The sequence below is a fragment of the Prionailurus viverrinus genome, chromosome E2 (assembly GCF_022837055.1).
Source record: "Prionailurus viverrinus isolate Anna chromosome E2, UM_Priviv_1.0, whole genome shotgun sequence".
Classification (NCBI taxonomy): Eukaryota; Metazoa; Chordata; class Mammalia; order Carnivora; family Felidae; genus Prionailurus; species Prionailurus viverrinus.
This window is the reverse complement of record NC_062575.1, coordinates 50,067,090-50,094,689: the sequence shown is the minus strand read 5'-3', so window position 1 is coordinate 50,094,689 and position 27,600 is coordinate 50,067,090. Positions and strand designations below refer to the sequence as shown.

Below are 27,600 nucleotides of genomic sequence, written 5' to 3'. Positions count from 1 at the left end.
GGAAAGCCGGTTGCTAGGGGACTAAGCGCCTCGTTCCCGAGAGGCGCGACTGGGCTTGCGCAGTGTTTACGCGAGCGCCGGCGCGCCGCGGTTTGAAAGGCCCGAGCCCTGTGCGCTTGCGCACTTTAGCCCGCGCAGGGAGCACCCCCTCTTCGCTTCCCCCCAAACTCGGACTTCTTTCATCCTTCGCGCCTGGCGAAGCCCAAGACGTTGACATGCCGGAGATCCGTCTCCGCCATGTGGTGTCCTGCAGTAGCCAGGACTCGGTGAGGAACTGACATGGGGGGAGGCTGGAAGACGTAAGGGAATCCCTGCGGGGGCACTGCGAGAACTTTGGGAGTGTAAAAGGGAACTTCACGGAAGTCCACGGCGGGTCAAGGGGAAATTCCAGGAGGCTATAAGGGAACTCTGGCAGAGGTGTGGAATGGGGGAACTTGCGGAGAGGACAGGAGGAAGTGGGGAGCTTCCAGGGGAAAATGTTATACGGGACTCAAGCAGAGTGTGGTGGGATTAACGGGGAATTTTAAATCTGGGGGATAGCAGAGGGCTCTGGAGAGCTGGGGACCGAGCTCTCATCCCTGTACCCTTACTTTCCTTTTTCTACTCTTCTCTGCAGACCCACTGTGCAGAAAACCTTCTCAAGGCGGACACTTACCGAAAATGGCGGGCAGCCAAGGCAGGCGAGAAGACCATCTCTGTGGTGCTCCAGGTGATCCTGCCCTCCCCCTGTCTCCTTCCTAGTAGGAGTCTGGAGACTCAGGGTCCAGACACTGCTCTTCAGTCAACTGGCAGTGGGTTAAGCCTTCTGGACTTCAGCTTCCCTACCTGGAAAATGGGCAGTGTGATGGCTGTGCCCCTTGGCAGAGAACAAAGGTGGTCCAAGGACTAGGCCTAGGGTGACTATAGGAATCAGTGTGTGGCCTGGGTAGGTTGCTTCTGCTTTCTGAGCCTCAGTTTCCTCACCTGGAACAGAGTGAATAGTTTTCATGTATCTTGCCTTCTGAAGTCCTTGGGCTCCAGGTTGCAAGGTGTTCTGGAAGATCATGTAAGCCAATCAACCCCATTTTAGAGATGGGAAAACTGAAGCACAGAGAGGGGAGAAGTGAAATGGCCGGTCTACGCCCCATTTCTGGAATGCTTGCCAGGTTCTTCTGAGTGCTTTTGTACGTGCTCTCACCCAACCTTCAGCCCAGACTCTGAAGTTGGAGGAAGGCTCAGAGGAAAAAGGGTGGTTTGACCCCAGGTGGTGACAGAATTCTAAACGGGCTAGTGGAAGGAGAGAGCTGAGTGTGTTTGAAGCATCTGCTCTGTGCTGGATCCTGGGCTGGGTGTTTTATTTGCGTGATCTCACAGGGGCCGTTAGCACCATCAATAAATAGCTTGCTAAGACTCGAAACCAAGTGGGCGCTCTGAGCCACCTTGTCACACTTGCTGTGTGTTCATACGCTGGCTTTCTTGATTTTGGCCATATTCCTTCTGAATGAGGGGTGTTTGGGGAGGGATGTTGGGGAGCAAGGCTTTCGTGATTGTGTTGGACATATTCTCAGTCTCTCTCTTGCCCAGTGGTTCCAAAAAAGTTTTGGGTCACAGACCCTTTTAAGAATTAGAGAGAAGCTGAGGATTCTCTTCCCAGGAAAAGTAAGACTCTAAGACTTTCTGATTTTAGTTGAAACATCGAAGTGTCTAACATAGTAATAATAATAATGAGAGCTAATATTTATTCAACATTACAACTGCCAGTTACTGTTCTGAACTCCACACATGGCTTAAGTCATTGAATCCATAAAAACCCCATGACCTAGAGTCTGTTATTACCTCCATTTTACAGATGAGGAAACTGAGGCCCAGGGAGGTTACGCCACTGGCCTAGAGCCAATGCTTTAAACTGAGAGAGGTACAGGTTGCTCACGATCCAGTCTTGGGATCTGGGTTCAAGTCCCCAGCTCTCCCTCTTACTCATTCTGTGACCTCAGGCAAATGTTTGCCTTTCTCTGAACATCTTTTCTCATCTGTCCATTGGGAATAATGAGATCTAAGCCCAGGGTTATTGTGAAAACTCGGTGACATAATGTCTGGACAAGTGCTCCATCAACATGTAGATGTTTGTGTAAAGGGAGGGATTCATGTTTTTATTACTGGGTGACGATTCTGCTGGGCCCTCTGAGGATCAGATGACCCCAGGAGAATCACATTCCAGTCTATACCCCAGTTGCAGTGGGAGCAGAGAGACCAGAGGCAGAAGAGACACGACGTGGGGAGGGGCCAGAGCAAAGCACAGGATTCTCTGGTCCAGGAGACAGGGAGGTATTGCAGCTGTCACCGAAATGGGAAACCCAGAGAAGGGGCAGCTTGGGAACCTGTAGGTGGAATGTCTGGTGTGCTGTGACTTTGGGACATCCAAGGGGAGGTACTCAGGAGACACTTAGGAATCGGAACTGAACCCGGAGACAGAGGTGTGGAAGTTGTCAGCACAGGGGCAGGACCTATAGACTCAGGAGTGAATGGATTCTTTTTTTAAAGTTTATTTGGAGAGAGAGGGAGCGGGGGAGGGGCTGAGAGAGAATCCCAAGCCGGCTCCGCACTGTCAGCATCGGGCTGCCACTGGCAGTGTGGAGCCCGACACAGGGCTCAATCTCACAAAACCGTGAGATCATGACCCGAGGTGAAATTAAGAGTCAGATGCCCAATCGACTGAGCCACCCAGGCGCCCCAGGAGTGAATGGATTCTTATGTTCATTCATTCATCGAGTAATTTTTTATGAAGCACCTCCTGTAGGCCAAGCACTGTTTTAGGTCCTGGGGACAGGACAAGACACAAATATGTCAGTCCTGTGGAGCTGTCATGTTAGTAGGAAAAGTGACCTAACTTTTCTAACATGTCAGATGGTGGAAGAAAATTCACCCATCAAGAGGAACGGAGAATGCTGCAGCTGGGGGAGAAGGCAGTGGCAGGAGGTTTTTATTTTAACAGGGATCCAGGAGGGCCTCCCTGAGAGGGTGACATTGAGCAGAGTGAGCTGTAAATATCCAGGGAGGAAACACAGACTGTGAGGCGGCCTGGCGCCTGGCGTTCTGGAGGAGCCGCAGGGGGGCTGGTGCGGGTGCAGTGGATTTAGCCTGGTTGGGGGGGGGGGGGCAGGTGGGACATGAGCTAATGGGGTGGGGGTGGAGGGCCCCCAACACACCGAAGGCCTGAAAGCCACCGTTAAGTACTTCAGCTTTTACTCTGGACGAGACAGGAGCCACTGAAGGGCTCTGAGCAGAGGAGGAGCAGAGTCGGACTTCGGTTCCTACAGAACCCTGGTGTCCGTGTTGAGAATTAAAGCACGGGGGGCGAGTACAGGAGCAAGCTGCACAGCACCAGCCACGTTAGAGACACTTCGGGAAATCTGACCGCATTCGGCGACTGCCAGGATGCAGGGCGACTCCAGATTCATGGTAACTTTGGGTCTTTTCAAGCAAGTGAACAAGGCAGAACTTTCTGGACACCGATGCCCGTAGACTGATCTGTGGCACGTTCTTCTCCCCTGTTTTTTTTCCTCCAAACAATATGATGCAACATCTGGATATTGCCACACAGGGTTCAACCCTCTGCTCGTGATGGCCACACACACCTTTTTTGTTTGCGGCAGCTGAAGGAGGCTCCGTGGATAACTTGCTCCCGGGAGGGGAGTTCCAACTTCTTGGCTAACCGCTCCTGGGCCGGAGGGGATGGCTGGGACCAGGTCCAGATTGCTCCGGTGCCCCACTGACATGCGCTCTTTGAGAGAAATGCTCAACAGGGGCGCCGGTTAAGTGTCAGACTTCACTCGGGTCACGATCTCACGGTTTTTGCGAGCTCGAGCCCCACGTCGGGCTCTGTGCTGACGGCTCAGAGCCTGGAGGCTGCTTTGGAGTCTGTGTCTCCCTCTCTCCCCCCCCCCCCCCCGCCCCGACTCACACTCTGTCTCTCTCTCTCTCTGTCAAAAATAAATAAACATTAAAACCAGAGAGATGCTCAACAACAGGGTGGCACACGTTTGGATTTTGTTGCTCAGTGGTTTTCCAACCACTCACTTGGCCCCCATGGTGTTTCAAATTGGTTTTTATTTGTGTAACGTGTACAGCAAAGCACACGGTTCAGTGAACCCTCACACACGACAACCTAGGTGCTCCCCCCCCCAACATGGGTAACAGAACGTGCCCAGCCCCCCATCGCCCCCTGCACTCCTTCCTGTCACCGCCCCCCACAGGGTAACCACCATCCCTGACTTTGAACCGCACAGGTTCGTGTGGCCTGGTTTGGGATTTTACATAGATGGAAGCACACAGTATAGACGTCTGTGTCTGGCTGCTGTCACTCAGCATCCTGTTTGTTACTTTGATCCCTGTGGGTGGGTGTAGCCGTGGATGGTTCGTCCTCATTTCTGTATGGTGCTCCATGGTTGGTGATAACCCTTGGACTTTATTTCTTTTAAAAATTTTTTTCGTTTATTTATTTTTGAGAGACACAGCCCAAGTGTGAGTGGGGAAGGGGCAGAGAGAGAAGGAGACACAGAAGCCGAAGCAGGCTCCAGGCTCTGAGCGGTCAGCACAGAGCCCGACGCGGGGCTCGAACTCACAAACCGTGAGATCATGACCTGAGCCGAAGTCGGCCGCTTAATTGACCGAGCCACCCAGGCGCCACTGAGGCTTATTTGACTTACAATACAGCAAATGTCAGCATATATAGTTCACACGCACCAACTCTTGAGTCTTCAATGATTTTACAAGATCAAAAAGTCTGAGAACTGTGGCTCTCAGGAGGAAGAAAAGTCTTGCAGGTACACACATACCCACGCGGGGGGTGTGCATCTGTGCATGTGTGTCTAACACAGGAAGGAACCCTGAATCAAACAGTCCAAACTGGTGGCCAGCCACCAAGTTTTATAAGCGGTCCATGCTGTCTTTGAATACCGATTAAATTCACTGTCACCATTTATTTTTTTTTTTAATTTTTTTTAACGTTTATTTATTTTGGGGACAGAGAGAGACAGAGCATGAATGGGGGAGGGGCAGAGAGAGAGAGGGAGACACAGAATCGGAAACAGGCTCCAGGCTCTGAGCCATCAGCCCAGAGCCCGACCCGGGGCTCGAACTCACGGACCGCGAGATCGTGACCTGAGGCGAAGTCCGACGCTTAACCACTGAGCCACCCAGGAGGCCCTGTCCATTGCCCTTTTATTAGCTGAATTTTTTGAATGAGTATCATGTGTATACAGTGCGAAATTTAAAGGGCACAAAAGGGTTTACACCTCCCTCTCCTTGCTTCCACCCCCTCCCACTCTGTCTACCGGCAACCACTGTTAGGAGTTTCTCACGTGGCCCTCCTGGGTCACTGTGTACATACAAGCACGTTAATATCCACCTCTTCCACCAAGTGCCTAGTATGGACACTATTATTCCCCATGCTTTCTTTCAAATGACAATGTATTTTGGAGACCTGCTGCCACTGGGCAAAGTTCTACCTTATTCCTTTAATTTTTTTTTTTAATGTTTATTTTTGAGACAGAGAGAGACAGAGCGTGAGCAGGGAAGGGGCAGAGAAAGAGGGAGACACCGAATCTGAAGCAGGCTTCAGGCTCTGAGCTGTCAGCCCAGAGCCCGACTCGGGGCTAGAACCCAGGAACCTAGGGATCATGACCTGAGCCAAAGTCGGATGCTTAACCCACGGAGCCACCAGGTGCCTCTACCTTATTCCTTTAAATGGTGCATAACACTACCTTTCTTGGACATGGAACCTGTTTGTTTGATGTTTTGTTTTGTTTTGTTTTGTTTTGTTTTGTTTTGTTTTGTTTTGCGAGGGAACAGGGAGGGGCAGAGGGAGAGAGAGAGAATCTTAAGCAGGCCTCGTGCTCAACACAGAGGCCGACTCGGGGCTTGATCCCATGACCTGCGATCATGACCTGAGCTGAAATCAAGAGTCAGATGCTCAACCCGCTGAGCCACCCAGGCGCCCTGGAACATTTTTCTTTTTTTTTTTTTTTTTTTTTTTTAACACAGTGTCTCTCAGGAACTCTGTGAACCTTCCCAGCTGCATTTGTTTTACTGTCATGAGTTAGGTCTTCTTCCTGAGAAAGGTGCACATGAACCTGGCCTCAGAGGACAGACAGTTAATGTTTAAGCCCTTCTCCTAACCACTGACCCTAAACAGTCATTTTTTTTTTTTTGAGATAAAATCCACGTAACATGAAATTCACCATTTAATCATTTCCAGTATACAGTTCAGTGGTTTTGGCATTTTGACAGCGTCCTGCCATCACTGCCATTAATCGAGGACATTTTCAGTGCCCACAAGAAACCCCATAACCGTTCCATATTTACTCCCAGTTCCCCTCTCCCCAAGCTGCCCCCAGCAGCCGCTGGTCTACGTTTTGTCTCTGTAGATTTCCGGACGTTTCACATAAATAGGATCACACGCTATGGCCTTTGTGTCCGGTTTCTTTCACTGAACCACGTTTTTGAGGTTCCTCCGTGTCGCGTGCATCATTACTCCCATGTCTTTCTACAAGAACACTGTTCCATTACGTGGACATACCCTACAATGTACATCCATTCAGAAATTGATGGACATTTGGGTTGTCTCCATGTGTAAACACTAGGGTCTGGAATTCTTTATCAAAAAGAAATACTGGGCACCTGGGTGGCTCGGTCGGTTAAGCATCCGACTTCAGCTCAGGTCATGATCTCACGGTTCGTGAGTTTGAGCCCCATCTGGGGCTGCGTACTGACAGCTCGGGGCCTGGAGCCTGCTTTGGTTTGTGTGTGTGTGTGTGTCTCTGCCCTTCCCCTTGTGCTCTGTCTCTCTCAAAAATAAATATTTTTAGAAAAAGAAGAAGACATATGGGGGAGTACGTGTGCATGTTTAAAGTAGAGGTAGTTGATGTATGCAACTAACATCACTCAGGGTATAGATAGGGGCTTGTGCTTTGTCATGTGGGAGAGGTAAAGATGTTGAGTTTTTACCTCAAGGGTTAAAATAGGGGAGTTGAGAAGGAGTGTTGGTTTACAGTCAGGCAGGTGGGTTCCAAATTTCTCTCCTAGTCATTAGCTGCATGTGACGTGAGCTATTTATTTGACCTCTGACCTTTAGTTCCCCCATCTGTAAGACTGGGATAGTAACAGACCCTTCCTTCTAAGGTGGCTGTGAGGAGTGATGGCTGGTCCAGGGAGAGCTTAGCTAGCCGTGATAGACAGAATAATGGCCCCAGAAAGATTTCCCATCCTGATCCCTGGGACCCGTGAATATGTCACTGAACACGGCAAAGGGGATGTTATAGATCTGATCAAGTTAGGGATCTTGAGACGGTGAGATTGGCTTGGATTGTTTGAGGGGCAAGGAGACCCAATATCATCACAAGCGTCCTTATAAGGGCAAGAGGGGGGCAGGAGAGCCAGAGAACGAGATGTGGAGATAGAAACAGAGGTAGGCGTGATGCTGTTGCTGGCTTCGAGGGTGGAGGAGGGGCCACAAACTGAGGGATACATGTGGCTTCTAGAAGCTGGAAATAAGACAAGGAAACAGATTCTCCCGTAGAACCTTCGGAAGGAACGCAGCCCCGCTGACACCTGGATTTCAGCCCACGTAAGACCAAATTTCAGACCTCTGACCTCCAGATCTGTAAGAGGTATTGCTTTCTGCCAGTAAGTTTGTGGTAATTTGTTACAGCAGCAGCAGGAGACTAATACACCGAGCCCCTGGCACGCAGTGAGAATCTGAAAGTGTTGGCCGTGATGACCCCTTTGTGACAGATGGGGACACTGAGGCAAATGCCTCACCAAAGCCACCTGGTCAGGAAGGGCAGAGCCCGAGTTACGATTCAGGGGGCATCTGTTCCTTCAGCAGGTGGTTAGTAGGGGCTTCCCGTCCATCTGTCCATCTGTCCACCAGGCGCGTATCGAGGTAACAGTAGCAGCTGATATTTATGGAGCACTTGCTCTGTGGCAGGCACTGTTCAAAGGGCTTTGTGTGTGTTCCTCACTGGAACCTTCACACGACTCTGAGTTAGAAGTTGCTACGTCCCCATTTCACGGGTTAGGAAACTGAGGCACAAGGGGTGAAATGAAACTATTTGCTCCGGGCTCACACAGCACTAAGTAAGCAGAGCTGGGAAGGGCCAGACCCTGTCCTTGGTGTTCAGGACACAGTGGGGGGTGGCTTAGATCTCGTGTCTGCCCTCGTGGAGCTTAAAAGTCTGGTGGGGGGAAACAGATGGGCGACAAATGGAACTAAAAAGTGTAGTTACGTACATAATATTGAGTGGGGATACTGAAGAAAAATAAAGCAGGGCTAGGGGTAGAGCATAGCACCTGGTTAGGAGGTGAGGGGCCAGCCTACTTAGGTTGGCCTGAAGAGGTGACATCTAAGCAGAGACCTGAATGACGGAAAGAGCCGGCCGTGGGAAGGTTTGAGGGGAGAGTGGTCTGGGCAGGGGGCATGGCACGTGCAAAGGCCCCGCGGTGGGAAGGACCTGGCCTCTTCTTGGCACAGAAGGAAGGCCCGCGTGGCCAGAGGAGAGCCACCCGGTGTGTCAGGAGGCTGAGAAGTCAGACTAGGACTTCGTGGGCAGCGCCACACACTGTCCCAGGACTCAGAGCTGGAAAGGCAAGAGGCCAGCTTGGCTCAGCCTTGGGAAGCCCCTTCCCGCAGCACCGCCTCTTTCTCCGACACACCTGTGATGTGGTGGAGGCGCACGTGTGGGACGCCAGCCAGCCTGCCTGGGCTCCAGGCCCCGCTCTGCCACTCGCCAGCTGTGTGACCTGGGGGGCGTTACGTAACCGCTTCCTGCCTCCGTTTGCTCACGTGTTAAATGGAGATAATAATAGCCCCTGCCTGGCAGAGCCGTTGTGAGGAGAGAGGACAGACACATGCGTGACGTGTCTGGTGCAACGTGAGCACTTAGATGTTTGCTGCCAGTGTTACTGTGGTTGTTATTCTGAGTCATCTGAGCCCCCTTCAGGAGGAGGGTTATTATGACGGCCCGCCCATCCCCCACAAAAGGAAACTGCCGCTCAGAGAGGTTGCGCGTCACCCAGGGTTGCACAGCTTAGAAACGGCAGGGCTGGATTTGCACCCAGGCTTGCCTCCCCCAAGGCCAGGCTCCTTCCTCCCATGTAGTGATGTCCCTGTTTCTAGCAGTGTGTAGGTGAAGTCTGGGCGACCTCCTGACTGGGGGTGATAGAGCCGACTAGAGCGTCAGACGATCCTGGGGGTTGGTGGCCTAGGTACCTTTGAGTGTTGTTAATAACTTGCCACTCTCTTGAAAAAAAAAAATAATAATAACTTGTCACTCTAGGAGCCAAATAAAAGAGCCCCAAACTGGAAAGAAGACTTGCCTCAGCCGTTCCTAACTGCCTTCCACCCCCACATGGCTTTGTGTGCTTTAACTGTCAGCGGGGAATAGCGGAACGTTTGCAGGAAGCCCTCCTATGGGTAGCTCTTTTCCTCTTTCAGCACATAATTAAATTGTCCAGCGTTGACTAATAATGCCTCCTGATTGACAAGGGTAGAGCGCCTACTACCTGCTGTGCAGTGTGGCCTTAGTCTTCATGTGTATGACCTTGGGTCTGGTGATTATCCCCATTTGACAGATGAGCAAACCGAGGCTCCAAGAGGTTGGTTATATGACAAGGTCGTATAGCTAGTGTGTGGCAGAGCTGGGATGCAAACCCAGGAGTCAGTGGTGAGCAAAACCACACTGGGCTCCTACCCTGAGGGAGCATCCATGGAGTCCTGTGTGACTGGGGGTAAGAGTGACACACGTGCCATTTGTGTGCATGATTAAAAAGAAAAAAATTTCAGGGGTGCCTGGGTGGCTTGGTCGGTTAAGCGTCCGGCTTCGGCCCAGGTCGTGGTCTCGCAGTTCGTGAGTTCGAGCCCCGCGTTGGGCTCCGTGCTGACAGCTCGGAGCCTGGAGCCTGCTTCGGATTCTGTGTCTCCCTCTCTCTGCCCCTCCCCCACTTGAACACACACACACACACACACACACACACACACACGTGCTCTCTCTCTCTCAAAGATAAACATTAAAAAATATTTTAAAAATAAAATAGAGGGGCGCCTGGGTGGCGCAGTCGGTTAAGCGTCCGACTTCAGCTCAGGTCACGATCTCGCGGTCCGTGAGTTTGAGCCCCGCGTCGGGCTCTGGGCTGATGGCTCAGAGCCTGGAGCCTGTTTCCGATTCTGTGTCTCCCTCTCTCTCTGCCCCTCCCCCATTCATGCTCTATCTCTCTCTGTCCCAAAAATAAATAAACGTTGAAAAAAAAAATTAAAAAAAAAATAAAATAGAAATTGTTTAGTCTGAGAGAGAGAGGGAGCATGAGTGGGGGAGGGGCAGAGAGAGAATGGGAGAGAGAGAATCCCAAGCAGGCTCCACGCTGCCAGCGCAGGGCCCGATGTGGGGCTCGAACTCACAGAACCATGACATCACGACCTGAGCCGAAGCCAAGAGTCGGATGTTTAATCCACTGAACCACCCAGGCGCCCAGTGTGTGTGACTATTCGAATGACGTTGTAACTCTGGCAGGTGCTACCAAGGAGGGCTCCGTGGTGGCGCGTTATACACCGATCTGGCAGAGTCTGGAGGAGTTGGGAGAACAAGTATAGGGGCTTACGCCTTCATTCAGTGAATATTTTCTGAACTCCGACCCTGGGCCATGCCCTGTGCCGCGTGCGGGGGACACGGTGGCCCCACTCACCCTGGCCTCCGCGGTGTCACAGAGTTGACATTGCAAGGAGCCCAGAAGGGGGTCGTCCCTCTCCCGAAGTGCCACAGTGAGCCCAGAGGCAGAGCAGGCACTGACGGCGGGCTCTCCCCCTCCCACAGCTGGAGAAGGAGGAACAGATACACAGCGTGGACATCGGCAATGACGGCTCGGCCTTCGTGGAGGTGCTGGTGGGCAGCTCGGCCGGAGGGGCTGGGGAGCAAGACTACGAGGTAAGCAGGGCCTTGAGATGGGCCCCACGCTGTTCCCTGCCCCAAGCACCCCCGTCACTGCTCCCCGCCCCCCCACCGCCCCGCCCCGCGCCCGGGTGGAGATGAGTCACACTGCCCTCCGCCTCTGGAGGAGCAGACCCAGGTGATCCACTGCGCACCAGCACAGACACCCAAGTGCGCATCGGGGTGGTGTGAACAGCCAGAGGCGCTGGTTTGTTCTAAGAGGCCGTCGCTGCTTGAGAGCAGAACTGCTTTTCTCTGGTCCCAGAGGTTCTCACAGATGTCCTGGCAAATCGAGATTCCGTGCTGTTTGGGATGCCTCTGTTAGTCACTTTATACGCGCAAATGTTTACAAGAGGAATTCCTTTTGCTCTATTACAAGTATTTTAAGAGTTGGCACAATCTTTTGTTACTGGTTGAATTCATTAGCGCTGGGCTGGGGAGATCATAGTTAGCCAGCTGGCTAATTCACAGAATGTCTTGGGGTAGAAATAAACCTACTTGAAAAAGCAAGTTTATAATTGTAAGTAAACAAACCAGTTTTCTACAAGGTGAGGATTTTTCTTACAGTGACTAATGGTTTTTAATGGAAGTATATTTTGCATCCGATAAAATGAACAGATCTTTTTTTTTTAATGTTTATTTTTGAGAGAGAGAGAGAGAGATTGAGAGAGAGAGAGAGAGAAGGAGAGCACACATGAGCGAGGGAGGAGCAGAGGGAGAGGGAGACACAGAATCAGAAGCGGACTCCAGGCTCTGAGCTGTCCACACAGAGTCCGACGCGGGGCTCGAACTCACAAACCGTGAGTTCACAACCTGAGCTGAAGTTGGATGCTTAACCGACTGAGCCACCCAGGTGCCCCTAAAATGCACAGATCTTCAACGTTTATTTATTTTTGGGACAGAGAGAGACAGAGCATGAACGGGGGAGGGGCAGAGAGAGAGGGAGACACAGAATCGGAAACAAGCTCCAGGCTCTGAGCTGTCAGCCCAGAGCCCGACGCGGGGCTCGAACTCACGGACCGCGAGATCGTGACCTGGCTGAAGTCGGACGCTTAACCGACTGCGCCACCCAGGCGCCCCAAATGCACAGATCTTAATGTACAGGTCAATGTGTTTTGACAGCTGTGTACATCTGTGTAACTGGCCCCAAATGAGGACACAGGGCAACAGCCCTGGAAGGTCCCTCACACCCCTTTGCATTCACTCCCCAAACCCACACCCTCACCAGCTCAGGCAGCCTCTGGTCTCTTCTCTGTCACGACGGGCTAGCTTTGCCTGTCCTAGAATTTCCTACAAATGGAATTTCACAGTTTATACTCTTTTCTCGTGGCTGGCCTTTTTCACTCATCGTCCCGTTTTTTGAGATTCTTCCCTATGGCATGTCAGCTAAGTAGTGTTCACCGTAGGCAGAGACCATGATTTCTTCCTCCATTCTCTTGTTGATGGGCATCTGGGCTGTGGCCACTTTTTGATTATTATGAATAAAGCTGCCGTGAACATTTTCGTACAAGCCTCTGCATGGTGATCTCTTTAGGGTAAATACCCAAGAGTGGGATTGCGTGGTCTTAGGGTAGATGTAGGTTTTAACCTTCTTAGATATCGACAGTTTTCCAAAGTGGTTGTACCATTTTATATTCCCTTCAGCAGTAGATGAGAGAGTTCTAGTTCCTCCACATCCTTACCTATATTGATGTTGCCAGAGTTTTTAATTTGTTAAATTTCAGCCATTCATATGGCAGGTGGTGGTACTTTAATATGGATTTAATTTGTATTTTCCTGGCAAGTAATGACATCGTATAACCCTTCGTGTACTTTTTAGCCCTTCATTTATCTTATTCTGTTTAGTGTCCATTCAAGTCTTTTTCTTGTTTTTTATTGGGCTGTCTTTCTGTCATGGATGTTAATGATGGGTTTGTTTATTTTTTTCCGTCTTTTTTTTTTTCAGATACGTATGTTGCAGACTCCCCCCTTCTCATTATCTTTAAATTTCTTGTATTAAAGTATAATTAACATACAGTTTAATATTGGTTTCAGGTGTGCAGTGTAATGATTCAGCAATTCTATACATCACTCAGTGCTCATCATGATCATTATCTAACAGTGCCTTTTGATGAGCAGAAGCTGATGAAGTCCAGTCGATCAAGGTTTTTTGTTCTTTTTCTTTTTTTTTTTCTTACTGCATAGTGCCTTTTGTGTCCTATAAAAAACATTCACCTGTCCCAAAGTAATGATGATAGTCCCTGTATTAATTTCTCATTGCTGCTACAACAAATGACCACAAACTCGGTGGCTTAAAACTGTAACACAGACTTACTGTCTCACAGTTCTAGGCGTCAGAAGTCCAAAATCAGGTTCAGGGGGCTGAACTCTTGGTGTTAGCAGGACGGCTCCTTCTGAAGGCTCTAGGGGAGAATCCATTTCCTTACCTACTACAGCTTCTAGAAGCCACATGCATATCTGTTTCTTGGCCTGTGGCCCCTTCCATCTTCAAAGGTAGCAACCACAATACTGTAATATGTTTCCATCCTCACTTTGACTCTGACTTTCCGGCCTTGCCCTTTATTTATTTTTTTTAATTTTTTTTTTTAACGTTTATTTATTTATTTTTGAGAGAGGGAGAGAGAACACAAGCAGGGAGGGGCAGAGAGAGGGAGACACAGGCTCTGAGCTGTTAACATAGAGCCTGACGTGGGGCTCAAACCCACGAACTGACGTTGGGTGCTTAACCCACTGAGCCACCCAGGTGCCCCTCACCCTTTCATATAAAGACCCTTGTGAAGACACTGGGCCCACCTGGATAACCCAGGCTTATCTCACCATCTCAAGGTACTTAATCACATCTGCAAAGTCCCTTTTGCCATATTCACAGGTGCCAGAGATTAGCACATGGCCCTCTTTGGGGTGCTGTTATTCTGCCTACTGCCATCTTCCGTGTTTTTTTTTCTAGAAGCTTTATAATTTTAGATTTTACGTTTATTTATGTTTTATTTTGAGAGAGAGATAAAGAGCTAGAGGGGAAGGGGCAGAGAGAAAGGGAGAGACAGAATCCCAAGCAGGCTCTGCACTATGAGTGCACTCATAGTGCAGAGCCTGATGCAGGGCTCGAACTCATGAACCGTGAGCCGAAGTCAAGAGTTGGATGCTTAACCGATTAAGCCAGCCAGGGCTCCCTAGATTTTACATTTAGATCTCTGATCCATCTCAAATGAATTTCTTATATTGTATGAAGTAGAGGACAAGGTCCTTTTTCCCTTTTTTTTTTTTTTTTTTTTTTATGTTTGTTGAAAATACTAAAAAAAAAAAAGATTTTCCAGGCACCCATCCTTGGGTCAGCGCATTCCTCTGTCTCTGGAGTGTACTGTCACTTTTTGCTAAACAAAAACAAAAACAAAAAACTTTGGGGTGCCTGGGTGGCACAGTCGGTTAAGCGTCCGACTTCAGCCAGGTCACGATCTCGCGGTCCGTGAGTTCGAGCCCCGCATCAGGCTCTGGGCTGATGGCTCGGAGCCTGGAGCCTGCTTCCGATTCTGTGTCTCCCTCTCTCTCTGCCCCTCCCCGTTCATGCTGTCTCTCTCTGTCTTAAAAATAAATAAACGTTGAAAAAAAAATTAAAACAAAAACAAAAACAAAAAACTTTGCTGCTTTAACTCTAAAGAAAGGAGAAAAGAAAAAAAAAAAGATTTTCCTGGGGCACCTGGCTGACTCTGTCAGTGGAGCATGTGACTCTTGATCTCAGTTGTAAGTTTGAGCCCCACGTTGGGTGTAGAGATTACTTAGAAATAAAATCTTTAGGGGCATCTGGGTGGTTTAGTCAGTTAAGCCTCGGACTTTTGATCTCGGCTCAGGTCACGATCTCACCATTTGGAGTCTGAGCCCCACATCGGGCTCTGCACTGACAGCATGGAACCTGCTTGGGATTCTGTCTCTCCCTCTCTCTGCTTCTCCCTCCCTCTTTCACCCTCTGGCTCTCTCAAAATAAATGAACTCCAATAAATAAATAAAGTAAAATCTTTAAAAAAAGGATTTTTCTTTTCCTACCGAATTGTTTTGGCTCTTTTATTGAAAATTAATTGATCATAGATATGTAGGTTTATTTCTGTGCTCTCTGTTCTGTTTCATTGATATGTATGTTTATCTTTAGGTCAGTACCCCACTGTCTTCATGATAAATATTGAAATCAGATTGTGTTGGACTTCCAACTTTGGTTTTCAAGAGTCCCTTGATTATTCTAGATCTTTAACATTTATTTCCATGTACATTATTAAACCAGCTTGTCAATAAGTTTATTTCTGACTTACAGAAAACTTACAAAAGTAGTACAAAGGATTCCCCTATAATCTTCACTCCGATTTCTCAAATGTTAACACATATGTACGTATTTTTTACTGAACTGAAAGTCATTTGCCCATGTTATTCCTGTTAACAACAGCAGATATTTCCGAAAAAGAGGGATATTCTCTTAACCTCAGTACATTTATTAACGGTAGGAAATTAATGTTGATCTAGTCCTCTGCCATCTGATCTCAGACCTTATTCAGATTTTCTTCGTTATCCCAGTAACATTCTTAATAGCAGAAGAAAATTCAGGATCGTGCATTGCATTGATTTGTCATGTCTGCTTGGTTTCGTTTCCCTGGGAGCGGTTCTTGTGACTTTCTTGGTATTTTATGCCATTGACGTTTTGGAAGGGTAGAGGTCAGTGACTTTGTAAAATATCACTCATTGTACAGACTGTGTGACGTTTCCTCATGACGAAATTTAGGTCATACAACTTTGGCCCGAACACCACAGAGGGGATGTTGTGCTCTCAGCGCGTCGGATCACAGAGCACACGCTGTTGAGCTGCTCTAACACTGATGGTGTTAACTTGGGTCATTTTATTAAGGACCAGGTTTGGCCACTGTGAAATTATTGTCTTGCCCTTTGGAAATGAATAAGTATCGTTTAGGGAAATACTTTGAGGCTGTATAAATACCTTGTTTCTGCACAAACGTGCAGTCACGAGTTTTCGCATCTGTTACTGGTTCTTGCCTAATTATTGCTGCTGTTTGAATTATATTCTAAAAAAAATTTTTTTTTAACATTTATTTATTTTTGGGATAGAGAGAGAGCATGAACGGGGGAGGGTCAGAGAGAGGGAGACACAGAATCTGAAACAGGCTCCAGGCTCCGAGCTGTCAGCACAGAGCCCGACGCGGGGCTCGAACTCACGGGCCGCGAGATCATGACCTGAGCCGAAGTCGGCTGCTCAACCGACTGAGCCACCCAGGCGCCCCTGAATTATATTTTTAAAAAAAATGTCATTTCCCAGTTGTTGATAGTATAATAACAACACAGTTGATATTTGTGTATCGACCTTGTATCTTGTGACCTTGCTAAATTGAGTTACTAATTCTTGTAGGAGAATCCTGTGGAATTTGTGTAGATCCCTGGGGATTTTTTTTTTTTTTAACAAAGATAGTGACACTGTATGTGAATAAAGATAGCTTTCTTTCTAACATTTATGCTTTTGTTTTTCCTTTTTCTCATTTTCTCACCCTGGCTAGTATCTCTAGTACAATGTCAAATAGAGCTGGTAAGGGCACACATCCTTGTGTTGCCCCTGATCGTACAGGGAAAGTGTTGAGTCTTTACCACGAAGTACGATGTCCGCTGGAGATTTGGCTTACCCATGTCCATTGTCAAGTTGAGGACGTTCTTTTCCAGACTTGCTTTCATGAGAGCTTTTTCGTGAACATGTGTGGACTTTAATCAAGCGCTTTTTCTGATCTGTGAGGTACATTTTCACAAATGAGGGTGTCCTTTAGCAAACATTCTCGTTCTCAAGGTTATATTAAGTTGTAAAAAGGTAAACTGAAGCACGTTGAATTTTGGCCAGTTTATTTGAGCAAACCATGCAAATCGGGGGCCCAAACTGAAAATGATTAGGAGTGCTGTGTGGGCAGGCTAGGGCAGAGTTTTTTGTTGTTGTTGTTGTTTATAATTAAGCTAGCGCCTGCTGCCACAACTTTGTTTTTAAATGTTTATTTATTTTTGAGAGACAGAGAGCAAGCAGGGGACGGGCAGAGCGAGAGGGAGACACAGAATCTGAAACAGGCTCCGGGCTCTGAGCTGTCAGCACAGAGCCTGACACAGGGCTCGAACTCACAGACCACGAGATCATGACCTGAGCCAAAGTCGGACGCTTTACCAACTGAGCCACCCGGGCGCCCCAAGCAGAGGTTTTTGTAGAGAAGATGCCAAAGCAAACCGAAGAAATGACTTAACTGGCTATAGCTTTAAACGATTGCCTCGTTTGGAAAAATCTAGTTACTTGGTAGCTGTTAGAATAGTTGTTCTTGAATTTCATTCTCTCAGACTTGAGAAATTTAGTCCGCTGTTTATGATTCGTTGTGTATGCATTTAATTTTCTGACTCTGGCTTAGGTTTGGGTTTATTCACAGAGGTTCCCTCATCACTAGAGTCACCCACTTGGGTCTAAAACCCCCACTTGGTAACTGTTTTAACAAAGTCAGCGGTCCTTGGAACTATTAAGAAAAGTTCTCTGTTCTTCCTGGCATAGAGATTTGGATCAACATTCTATTTATAACGATGACAACTGAGGAAGTGTGTTTTTAGCTAAAATTCTATCGTATCTGTGTAGGTGAATGTCTATTATTCGCCTTCTATCTAGCAAGATGAAATGGCTACTCAGGGCTTTATCTTTTCAAAGTCTGAAAATGCCTATGCCCAAGAGTAACTCCTAACCAGGACTGAATTAAAGACTCCAGGACTTGTGATGTTTGGCTTCCACCCAGAGACCAAGTAGGGCTGGAAGAGTCAAGGAAGAAAAGGAAATTCAAGGGCAGAGCAGGGCTGGTCCACTTTGGTGTCGCCTGTCCAAATCAGGCGTAAGGCCCCGACTGTCATAACCGATTCCACTTTCTACAAAATCAATGTGTTCTTTTCTTCCCTCTCCAAATTCTACAAGGGAGATACATAAGCTTTCGAGGTTAAAACAGTCTAGAGAATAAAGGTTTAACCCCAGAGCCTCAAACACAGTGTTGGATAATAAAACAGTCTGGACAGCTAGAGTTGTTTTCTCCTTACAGTGAATGAGAGGAGCCTGTACTGAGGAAATGAACCTGTGAGTGTGGATCACAGCTGCCCACCACAGTCTACCTTGCCCCTTCACCGTAGTTACTCGATGGTAAATTCAGCTCCCCTGTCAGCTCAAAATCGGGCCCTTTGCTAAACAAGTCAAGGCCAGGGAGATGGCTTTCCTTCTGTATAACCGGCCTTGTCTTTGTTGTTTCCTTTTCATAATCAGAGCTGAGCACAAAGAGACCGATAGATTCCATGCTTTCCTCAGCGAAAGGCTTTGTTTTCTGATTTCACAAATCTCACGGCATGCCCGTGAGAAGACACTAAGTAAAACAGAATATACCCACCTCAAGTTGGATCACTGTGTAAGAAAATTTATCGTTTCCTGAGGAGGGGAGTGCAGCATTAGGCAGACCCACAGTTGATCTGGCAGTCGGAGGTGGAGGGGGCTCGGTTGGCATCTGTTGTTTCTTTTGGACTTGCCTGCGGGATTACAAAATGATTGCTGCTGCTCCATCCATCACGTAGTAGCACCCAAAGCAGGAAGTGGAGGAAGTAGAATGGCAGAAATTCAGTGGCTCTCTTCCGTCCTGTTTCTCCGTGTTGAGGAAAGAAGATCTGTCCCAGCAGCCCCCAGCACCCTTCCTCTTACCGTCCCATTGGCCGACTGGTTCATGTGCCCGTCCCCAAGCAGCCATTGGCAGAGGGAATTGGATTGCTTGGACCAATCCTGGTTCACCCCTTAGTGTTGGGCACAGAGCTCTCCCACTCTTTTTCAAAACTGCCTGGACCGTTTGATTCTCTTTTGTCCCTTCATCACGCTGTCATGATGGAGCTCCCTTTGTTTCTTTTTTTTTTTTTTTTTAATTTTTTTTTTTTCAAAATTTATTTATTTTTGGGACAGAGAGAGACAGAGCATGAACGGGGGAGGGGCAGAGAGAGAGGGAGACACAGAATCGGAAACAGGCTCCAGGCTCTGAGCCATCAGCCCAGAGCCCGACGCAGGGCTCGAACTCACGGACCGCGAGATCGTGACCTGGCTGAAGTCGGACGCTTAACCGACTGCGCCACCCAGGCGCGCCCCCCCCTTTGTTTCTTTAAACTATTAAATATATTTTCTTTGTGGCGCCTGCGTGGCTCAGGTGGTTAAGCTTCTGACTCTTGGTTTCGGCTCAGGTCATGATCTCACAATCTCATGAGTTCAAACCTCATGTCCGGCTCTGTGCTGGCAGCACGGAGCCTGCTTGGGATTCTCTCTCCCCCTCTCTGCCCCTCCCCAACTCGCACTTGTCTCTGTCTCTCTCAAAATAAATAAACTTAAAAAAAGTAAAAATGTATGTATATACACTTTCTTTTATATTGTGCGTTTGATCATTTCAGTGTATGCAGCCTTTGTGAGTCTGAGTCTGTACTTTGTGGTTTCTGTTGCTTGTTTCCACGTGCCTCACGGCAGTGTGTGTGTGTGTGTGTGTGTGTGTGTGTGTGTGTGTGTGTCTGTACTCTGAGAAGGCGTCTGTGGGAAATCTCTGAGGACTGGTTTGAAGTACATTCCTCCAAAGGGGATTTGCCATGGTGTCAGGTGACCCCCCTGTCTGTGTACGTGGGACCACTCAGAGCCTTCAGCTTGGGTTTTTCCATGCAGATAGCTAATACGAATCTTTTACTCCAAATGCTCAAGAGCACAGACTTGTGCTTAGGAATCCTCCAGAGAAACTGTTCGTCTTTTCTCTGCTGCCCTCCAGAACTAAGGCCTCCCACTGAGTCACCCCACAAGGCACATTTTCCCCTAATTTGTTCATGGAGGGTATTGCCCTTCGAGGTGACTCAGCTCTGTGTGATTTGGTGGTGGTAGCCTCTGCGCTACTCTTCTTCCTGGCTTGGAGCCCAGGCTTTGTCCTCTGTCCCCCTTCTGCCCCTGCCACCCATTAACATCAAATTCTCAGGGCTCCCGGGTGGCTCAGTTGAGTGTCGGACTTTTGATCTCAGCTCAGATCGTGATCTCACGGTTCCTGGAGCCGAGCCCCGTGTCGGGCTCTGCACTGACGGTGTGAAGCCTGCTTGGGATTCTCTCCCTCTGTCTCTGCCCCTTCCCCGCTCTTGCTCACTCTCTCCCCAAATAAATAAACATTAAAAAAAAAAAATTAAATTCCCCGGCACCCAGAGTCAGCACTCAGTGCCACCCGCCCTATCAGTCAGGGTCCTGCCAAGAGACTGAGAGTCACCAGTTATTTTAACAGAGAATTTAACATAGAGAATTAGCAACTAGGTATTGGACCAGAGAGGCAGGAAGAGTAAGGTGTGGTGAGGTAATGCAGGGAGCAGCTACCTCCCCTAGGGCTGGGGGACCGGAAGGACAAGGTTGGAATTACTGAAACTTAGATGCTCAGAAGCTTCGAAGTGGGGTTCCTCAGAGCTGAAACTCGGACCCTGAGGGGCGGGCGCTGGAAACCCTGGGAGAGGCTGCGGGATGCCGGTTCTGCTGGTGTTAAGAAGCTGAAACCAGATTCATCTGCTGCCCTGGAGCAGCTGCAGAAGCAGGAGCATGCGAGGGGTGACACTCACTGGAGCTGCTAGAAGGAGGGAGCTCGTCCCTCCACCCACCTCCCTCCTCTTGCCTCTCAGCCTCTCTCTCTCTCTCTCTCTCTAGCTCCCCCTGTTGGCAGTGCCCTAGAAGGAGCGGCAGGAGAAGCAGAAATGTCCCCGAGCGAATCACTTAATAACTGGTGCAGCTCCCCTACCCCATTGGATTCTGCTCTCTCCTTTTTTTAAATTGTTTGTTTGTTTGTTTGTTTGTTTAGAGAGAGAGTGAGAGCCCGAGCAGGGGAAAGGCAGAGAGAGACAGAGAGAGAGAGAGAGAGAGAACCCCACAAACCGTGAGATGGTGACCTGAGCCAAAATCAAGGGTTGAACGCTTAACTGACAGAGCCATCCAGGTGCCTCACTTCTCTCTCATTTCTGGCCGCTGATCATTCCTCTGCCTTTCCGTTGACTCAGCCGTGCATTTCCAAAAGGTGTTTGAAAATTAGGCCAGTCGTTGGGATTATTCTGTGCGGGAGGTTCCTTAGGTGGTGTAGCTGGCTCTGTGGCCGGATATAGAAGACTCCATGAAAGAATTTAGAGGAGGTTCATTCAGACTTGGCAGTGGAGGGCTCTCACTGGAGCCTGTGTCAGGGAGGAAGTGACTGGAGGCCCAGAAGCAAGGGAAGGGACAGACGTTGAGGTGCAGGCTGGATCTGGCCTCCCTAGCCCCTACTTGGGCCCCTGTTCTTTTTCCAGCCACTAGGAGGTGTCATTGAAATCAGTCAGCCCTAGTTCTCCTTCGATGTGCCTTCTTCCAGGTCCTGCTGGTCACTTCGTCTTTCATGTCCCCTTCTGAGAGCCGCAGTGGCTCAAACCCCAACCGCGTTCGCATTTTTGGGCCCGACAAGTTGGTCCGGGCAGCAGCTGAGAAGCGCTGGGACCGCGTCAAAATCGTTTGCAGCCAGCCCTACAGCAAGGTACCTCGGGTGGGAGCTGAGGGTGCAGGGTCCTCGGTCCTGGGCAAGGAGAGGGGTGAGGGGCCAACACCGAATCCCAGAGGACTGAGCTGGGAGGACGGGGCATCTTGTCTCCCTGGGGGATTATGAGGCAGCTGGGTCCCAGAGGTTTCTGAAGTGGGTTTGCGATCCTTCTCACAGGTAAGGCTTCATTTCCTAGAGGATGTCTGAGAAAGGCAGACTGCAGGACCTCAGGGGAGGAGAAGGGGGGCTGCTGACTTGTTAGAGGAGTAGTCTAATAGTTACCATCATGGGATCTGGGGTCTGACGCTGGGCCCACCACTTCTTAGCTGTGTGACCTTAGGCAAGTGACTTAACCTTTCTGGCCTCAGTTTCCTGATCCTAATAGGGTTGCTGTGGGTTAGGGATGCTAAGCTGTGCTACCAAAGAGACTCAAGTATATCATGACACCACACCGTAGAGGTAGACTTCTTACCCATGGACCTGTCTTTGGGAGTGTCTGGCCAGTCATCCAGGCTCCCCTAGCCGGTAGAGCAGGAAAGAGCCTGGAGCAGTTCTGTGCTCCCGAAGCGGTGCACAGTGCTCCCTCCCATTCCGTAGTCAGGAATTTGAGCATGTGGGAGAGGATTCGCTTGGACACCGGCAGCCTTTGTCACTCGCTTTGAGGCTGACGGAGCTGATGCACGTAAAGGGCTTGTCGCTGCACCTGGCCCAGAGTTAGGGCTCACTGCCAGCTTGATGCTGTATTGTCGCCATTGTCCTCTGGGCACCTCCCTAGACATGTGTGTCCATAGGAGGGAAAGAGCCAGAAGGGGGTTTCCCCAAGGGGCTCTGCCTTGGCCGCACTTCTTGACTCCCACCCTCCTTTCCCAGGACTCCCCCTATGGCCTGAGTTTTGTACGGTTTCACAGCCCCCCAGACAAAGAGGAGGTGGAGGCCTCACCCCAGGTAAGCTCTCCCCACCACCTCCCGGAGCCCTCTCCCTACCTCTTCACCCCCACCTGCCAACAGCCACTCACCGTACTGACCTTGTGAGACCTTAGAAGGTGACCAAGCTTGGCCAGTTCCGCGTGAAGGAGGAGGATGAGGGTGCTAACTCCCTGAGACCCGGGGCCCTCTTCTTCAGCCGGATCAATAAGACATCCCCCGGTGAGTGTGGAAACGCGAGTCCCCATTGAGTCCAGGGTTGGAACCTGGACTTGGGTCTAAGGGAGGAGGAGGTTAGAGGCTCCCAGGTCTGAGGGAGGAGGGGGCTGGGGGCCTGGATCACTACCGCGTTACGAGAACAATGCTCTGCCCCATGGGTAGGAGGTGAAGGGTCTTAGGGCCCAGCCCCCTCACCCTGGATCCACTTTCTCCCTCTGTAGCCACAGCCACCGACCCAGCAGGACCCAGCTACGCAGCTGCTACGCTGCAGGCCTCTAGTGCCGCCTCTTCGGCCTCTCCAGTCTCCAGGGCAGTGGGCGGCGCCTCCAAGGTGAGATTATCAGACCCTGGTGGGGTGGAGAAGGAGGGCAGAAGCCACAGGCCTCGACTCATCCCAATCCCTCAGCCTCAGGAGTCCCCCAAAGGGAAGAGAAAATTGGATTTGAACCAAGAAGAAAGGAAGATGCCCGGCAAAGCATCAGCCCAGCCCTCACCACCTGCCCTCAAGAGACCCAAATGTGAGCCCTGGATTCCTTGTTGTCACAGGGGCCTGTGTTCCTGCCTCCTGGGAGAGGAGGGCTGGGGGCCTGGAATCCTGGGGTCTGTGGGAGGAGGGGCTGGGGGCCCTAGACTCCTGGGTCTGCGGGAGGAGGGGCCGGGGCCCCTGGCCCCTGGGTCTGAGGGAGGAGGGGCTGGGGTTTAGTCCCAGCAGTACTAAATGAACCTACTCTTTGGCTTCCCCAGTGCCAGCTCCCACCCGTACCCCAGCCAGCAGCACCCCAGTCCCCGCTTCAGCACGAGGCACAGTGCCAGGGAAGACCCGAGAAGCCACGGAGCCCAGGGGGCCCCGAGCTGGTCCACAGGAGCTGGGGAAGATCCTTCAAGGTGTGGTGGTGGTGCTGAGTGGCTTCCAGAACCCCTTCCGCTCAGAGCTCCGGGACAAGGCCCTGGAGCTGGGGGCCAAGTATCGGCCAGACTGGACTCCAGACAGCACCCACCTCATGTAGGCCGGCGCCCTCCTCCCCGCTGTGCTCCCCGCCACCCCTCTGTCTCCTCCGTCTTACTTTCTGTTTCTTCCTGTCTGCCCGTCTCTGCCTGTGTCTCTTCAGTTCTCTGTATCTTCTGCCTCTTTTCTGATTCCTACATCTGTCCCTTGGTCTCCTAATGTCTTTTTCTGTTTCTCTCATGGCCTTCTCTTTCTCTTTTATTCAGGTCTTTCTTCCCCTCTGTCCTCGACCCTCTTTCCCGTTTGCCCCTCAGACCACACCTGGCTGACCACACCTTCCTTCTTCCCCCACCAGCTGTGCCTTTGCCAACACCCCCAAGTACAGCCAGGTCCTAGGCCTTGGAGGCCGCATCGTGCGGAAAGAGTGGGTGCTGGACTGTCACCGAATGCGGCGGCGGCTGCCCTCCCGGAGGTGAGGCCTCGCCGGATTCATGGCTACATACACGCATGCGCGCGCACACGCCATTCCTGCCCCCGCATCCCGTGGCCCGTGCCGGGCAGAGCTGGGGATCTGGAAGGAAATCAGACCGGGGCCTCCGTACGCGGAGAACACAGGGCGGGCTCGCCCAGCGTCAGCAGGCTTCTGAGAGGAGGGGCGGGGGCTGCGAGGCTGCGGAGGAGAGAGGACTCGCCTGGCGTCCCCGAGGGCCCCGTGAAGTCTGCTTCAGGAGCATGAGAAGCATGGCAGGCTGGAGAAACAGCATTCGAAAGGCTCATGCGCCTGGCATGTAGGAAATGCCGCGTGAGCAGGAGCTGTTAGGGTCCAGCTAGGGGAGTCCCTTTCCTGGAGTGTCAGCCACGTAAGGAACCGTGAATGTGGCCTCAAGGTCTTTGAAACAGGTTCAGCGGGGCCCTTCCAAAGGTGGAAGGTGAGGCATCCTGAGTGCTTCACAAATGCCAGTCCCCGTGGCTTCCTGAGCACCCCTCCGCAAGACAGGATGTGCTGTTTATCTGAGGCCTGATTCCTCCCCTAGGTACCTCATGGCAGGGCCAAGCTCCAGCAGTGAGGATGAAGGGGGCTCTCACAGCGGCAGCAGCGGGGATGAAGCCCCCAAGCTCCCCCAAAAGGTCCTATGCCCCCTGTCTTGGTGGGGGAGGTGCGGTGGGAGGAGGACGTGGGTCTGTGGTGGTACCCCAGACTCTCCACTCCTGCCTTCTGTGAGAACACACGCTCACGCCCGTGCTGTCCCCTCCCTCCTCAGCGCCCTCAGACCAAAACCAAGCCCCCTCAGGCAGCAGGACCCAGCTCACCCCAGAGACCCACAACCCCAGAAGAGACCAAACCAGCCTCACCAGGGCCTCGGGAAGATACTGACACTGAGGAGGAACAGTCAGGTCAGAGCCTGAGAGGGGAGGGCCCTGGACTCCTGGGTCTAGGGAGGAGAAGGGGCTGGGGGCCTGGAGACTCCTGGGTCTGAAGGAGAATAAAGCTGGAAACCCAGATTCCTATATCTAAGGAAGGTGGGGCTGGATTCCAGACAGTGGATCTGGGGGAGAGGAGGCTGAGGGTCCCAGGTAACTGGATCTGGAGGGCCCTTGAGCTTGGGGGTTGGCATGCCTGCATCTGTGTTTGGGCAAAAGACTGGAAGGGAGGATTACCAAGCACGTGCCTTGCATTGACTAAGCTTCCACCTGCAGAAGAACTGGGCAATGGGGCAGAAGATTCTGGGGATACTGAGGATGAGCTGAGAAGGTAAGGCAGGGCTGGGGGTCAGGGTGGCCCCAGGCTCGGGTGGAGGGGATCTGATCTGCACGCTCTTCCCCCACCCCTGTTGGCTCTCTCAGGGTGGCCGAGCAGAGAGAGCAAAAGCAGCCCCCTGACCAGGGGGAGAATGGCGAGGACCCGTATGCAGGATCCACAGATGAGAACACAGACAATGAGGGTCCCCCAGAGTCTCCCGACCTGCCAGTTCCGGAGCTCCCAGGTAGGAAATCCCTCCCTGCCTCCCGAAGTGGGATTGGTCTTTCTCACTTCTCCGCCAGCCCTGGGATCGCTGCTGCTTCCCCTGCTCCTCGTGACTTGTGACTTGCCCCCCCCCACCTCCTTCCCCCGCAGTTCCTGCCTCTGCTACCTTCTTGTTGCCTTGGGCCTGTTCCCTTCTGTCTAGCATCCTCCCACGACTTCTCTCTCGGTTCCCCCTCCTGACTTCCTGCTGTGACCACCTCCATCATAGCCCAGGGCTTTCCACCCAAGTGCGAACGGCACCTCCCTCACCTGCCCCCCCCGGGTTCGGTTCTGTTGGTGTGGGATGTCACCCAGGCACACAGACGATGTGGGCACCGATCTCTGTTGGGACCCGGGTGATGTTGGCATTGCTGTTTGTCACCCCAACGTGAATGCAGGGGGAGCAGGCTGGGGGGCAAGGGTCAGAGCCTCAGCCAGTGGAGAATGGAGGGAGAAGATGGGCAGCCAGCGCCTGAACAGAGGTGAGGGTCGGTGGCCACTGGAAGAGGCCATTTCCACCTGGTTCCTTGTGGGTGATGGGCACGTAAGTGCTTTGATCCTCCATGGCCCCAGAAGTGGCATCAGCAAATTGATGGTCTGGAAAGCCCTACTAAAATGGAACAAAGGAAAGAGGCATCCAGAAGGTCAGAGCCAGAGAAGGCACTGGCTGAAAAGGGGCGAGGCAGCCAAGGTGAAGAAGTGACAGGCTACAAAGCTTTTAACCGCACGGAGCTAGCTAAGTGCCACCTGCCCATCTGGGATTTACCTCATGTAAGAAACACATTGCAGTAATAGTAATTCGTCTTTCACCATTAAAGAAAAAAAAAAAAAGCTGCAGAAACACATTGCAGTAATAGTAATTCGTCTTTCACCATTAAAGAAAAAAAAAAAGCTCCAGAAAGGTTCTGATGGGCCTGCCCAACTGGGAACCGTCTGTGAGCGACATCTCTGCCAGGGTGTTCACAAACACCCCTCTCCGTCCACTCCACTGGCCTTCCAGTCCTGCCTCCAAGTGTTCTGCGGCTCCCGGCTGGTGCTTTGAAACTCCAGTGGCCTCACACTTGGCTCTCCCACCATCTCCCCTGCAGACTTCTTCCAGGGCAAACACTTCTTCCTGTACGGGGAGTTCCCTGGGGACGAGCGGCGGAAGCTCAGCCGATATGTCACAGCCTTCAATGGGTCAGTCTCCAGGGGGTGGGGGCAAGGGTAGGGAGGAGGGGTTGTGGGAAGGAAAACGATCGGGCCCGTGGAGTTGGTGAAGGGCTGCAGGGTGGGCACAGGCCCTGCTCGCTCTGCTGGGCATCCCTGGATAGATAGCTTCCCCTCCCATCCCCTTCTCTAAAATGAGGCTCCCCCGACCTGCCTTCTGAAAGGATTAGCAACAGTGGGAGGCCTCGGTTTTAGGGCTGTGGCAAGGTTGGCACGTGGGAGAACGGAAGGGGGTGCCCAGGTAGCCCTTGGGAGATGTAGGTGAGGAGGGAGGGAGGACGGCCTTGGAGGACAGTTGGGGGCTAAGATGTCCAGAGAGGGGACACCAATCCTCTGCTTCCCTCCTTCTCCCGCCAGGGAACTTGAGGACTATATGAGCGACCGGGTCCAGTTTGTGATCACGGCACAGGAGTGGGACCCCAGTTTTGAGGAGGTGAGTTCCAGCAGGGCAGGGAAAGGGCCACCCAGCCCGCCCTTGCGTCCCCTCCGTCCCCTCCTCACTCACATGTTCCCATGTGCACCCCACTCCACCCTGCAGGCCCTGATGGACAACCCCTCCTTGGTGTTTGTCCGCCCCCGATGGATCTACAGTTGCAACGAGAAGCAGAAGTTACTTCCCCACCAGCTTTACGGGGTGGTGCCCCAGGCCTAAAGTATGAGCCTGCGTGTGTGTGCATGTGTGTACTCAGGCGCACACACACCCATGTGCGCACACACACAAGATGAGCTTAATAAAGGTGACCTGTTTGGAACAGC

At 51.1% G+C, this 27,600-nt stretch overlaps 1 protein-coding gene across 4 annotated transcripts; it reads left to right on the top strand.

Moving 5' to 3' along the window:
• Window positions 1-65: 65 nt before the first annotated feature.
• On the top strand, window positions 66-27,596 carry XRCC1 (X-ray repair cross complementing 1). Of its 4 annotated transcripts, none has more exons than XM_047837036.1 (17): window positions 67-266; window positions 617-709; window positions 10,845-10,955; window positions 21,380-21,538; window positions 22,412-22,486; window positions 22,582-22,687; window positions 22,906-23,015; window positions 23,091-23,202; window positions 23,429-23,687; window positions 23,986-24,102; window positions 24,665-24,758; window positions 24,893-25,025; window positions 25,329-25,383; window positions 25,476-25,615; window positions 26,724-26,814; window positions 27,202-27,277; window positions 27,383-27,596. In XM_047837036.1, exons 1-17 carry the CDS (start codon window positions 216-218, stop codon window positions 27,494-27,496), a joined length of 1,896 nt encoding a protein of 631 aa, XP_047692992.1. In that variant the 5' UTR covers window positions 67-215; the 3' UTR covers window positions 27,497-27,596. The 4 variants fall into 4 exon arrangements, with proteins under 4 accessions (XP_047692993.1, XP_047692992.1, XP_047692994.1 ...); XM_047837038.1 differs by lacking the exon at window positions 67-266 and adding an exon at window positions 297-417; XM_047837037.1 differs by lacking the exon at window positions 10,845-10,955 and having other exon boundaries at window positions 66-266.
• Window positions 27,597-27,600: the final 4 nt, after the last annotated feature.

Excerpts from the sequence above, each read along its gene's own strand:
- XRCC1 (XM_047837036.1), top strand. The coding sequence starts at position 216 with ATGCCGGAGATCCGTCTCCGCCATGTGGTGTCCTGCAGTAGCCAGGAC. Across the intron at positions 23,016-23,090 it reads CAGTGGGCGGCGCCTCCAAG|CCTCAGGAGTCCCCCAAAGG; the intron begins GTGAGATTATCA and ends CCAATCCCTCAG. Across the intron at positions 27,278-27,382 it reads GGGACCCCAGTTTTGAGGAG|GCCCTGATGGACAACCCCTC; the intron begins GTGAGTTCCAGC and ends TCCACCCTGCAG.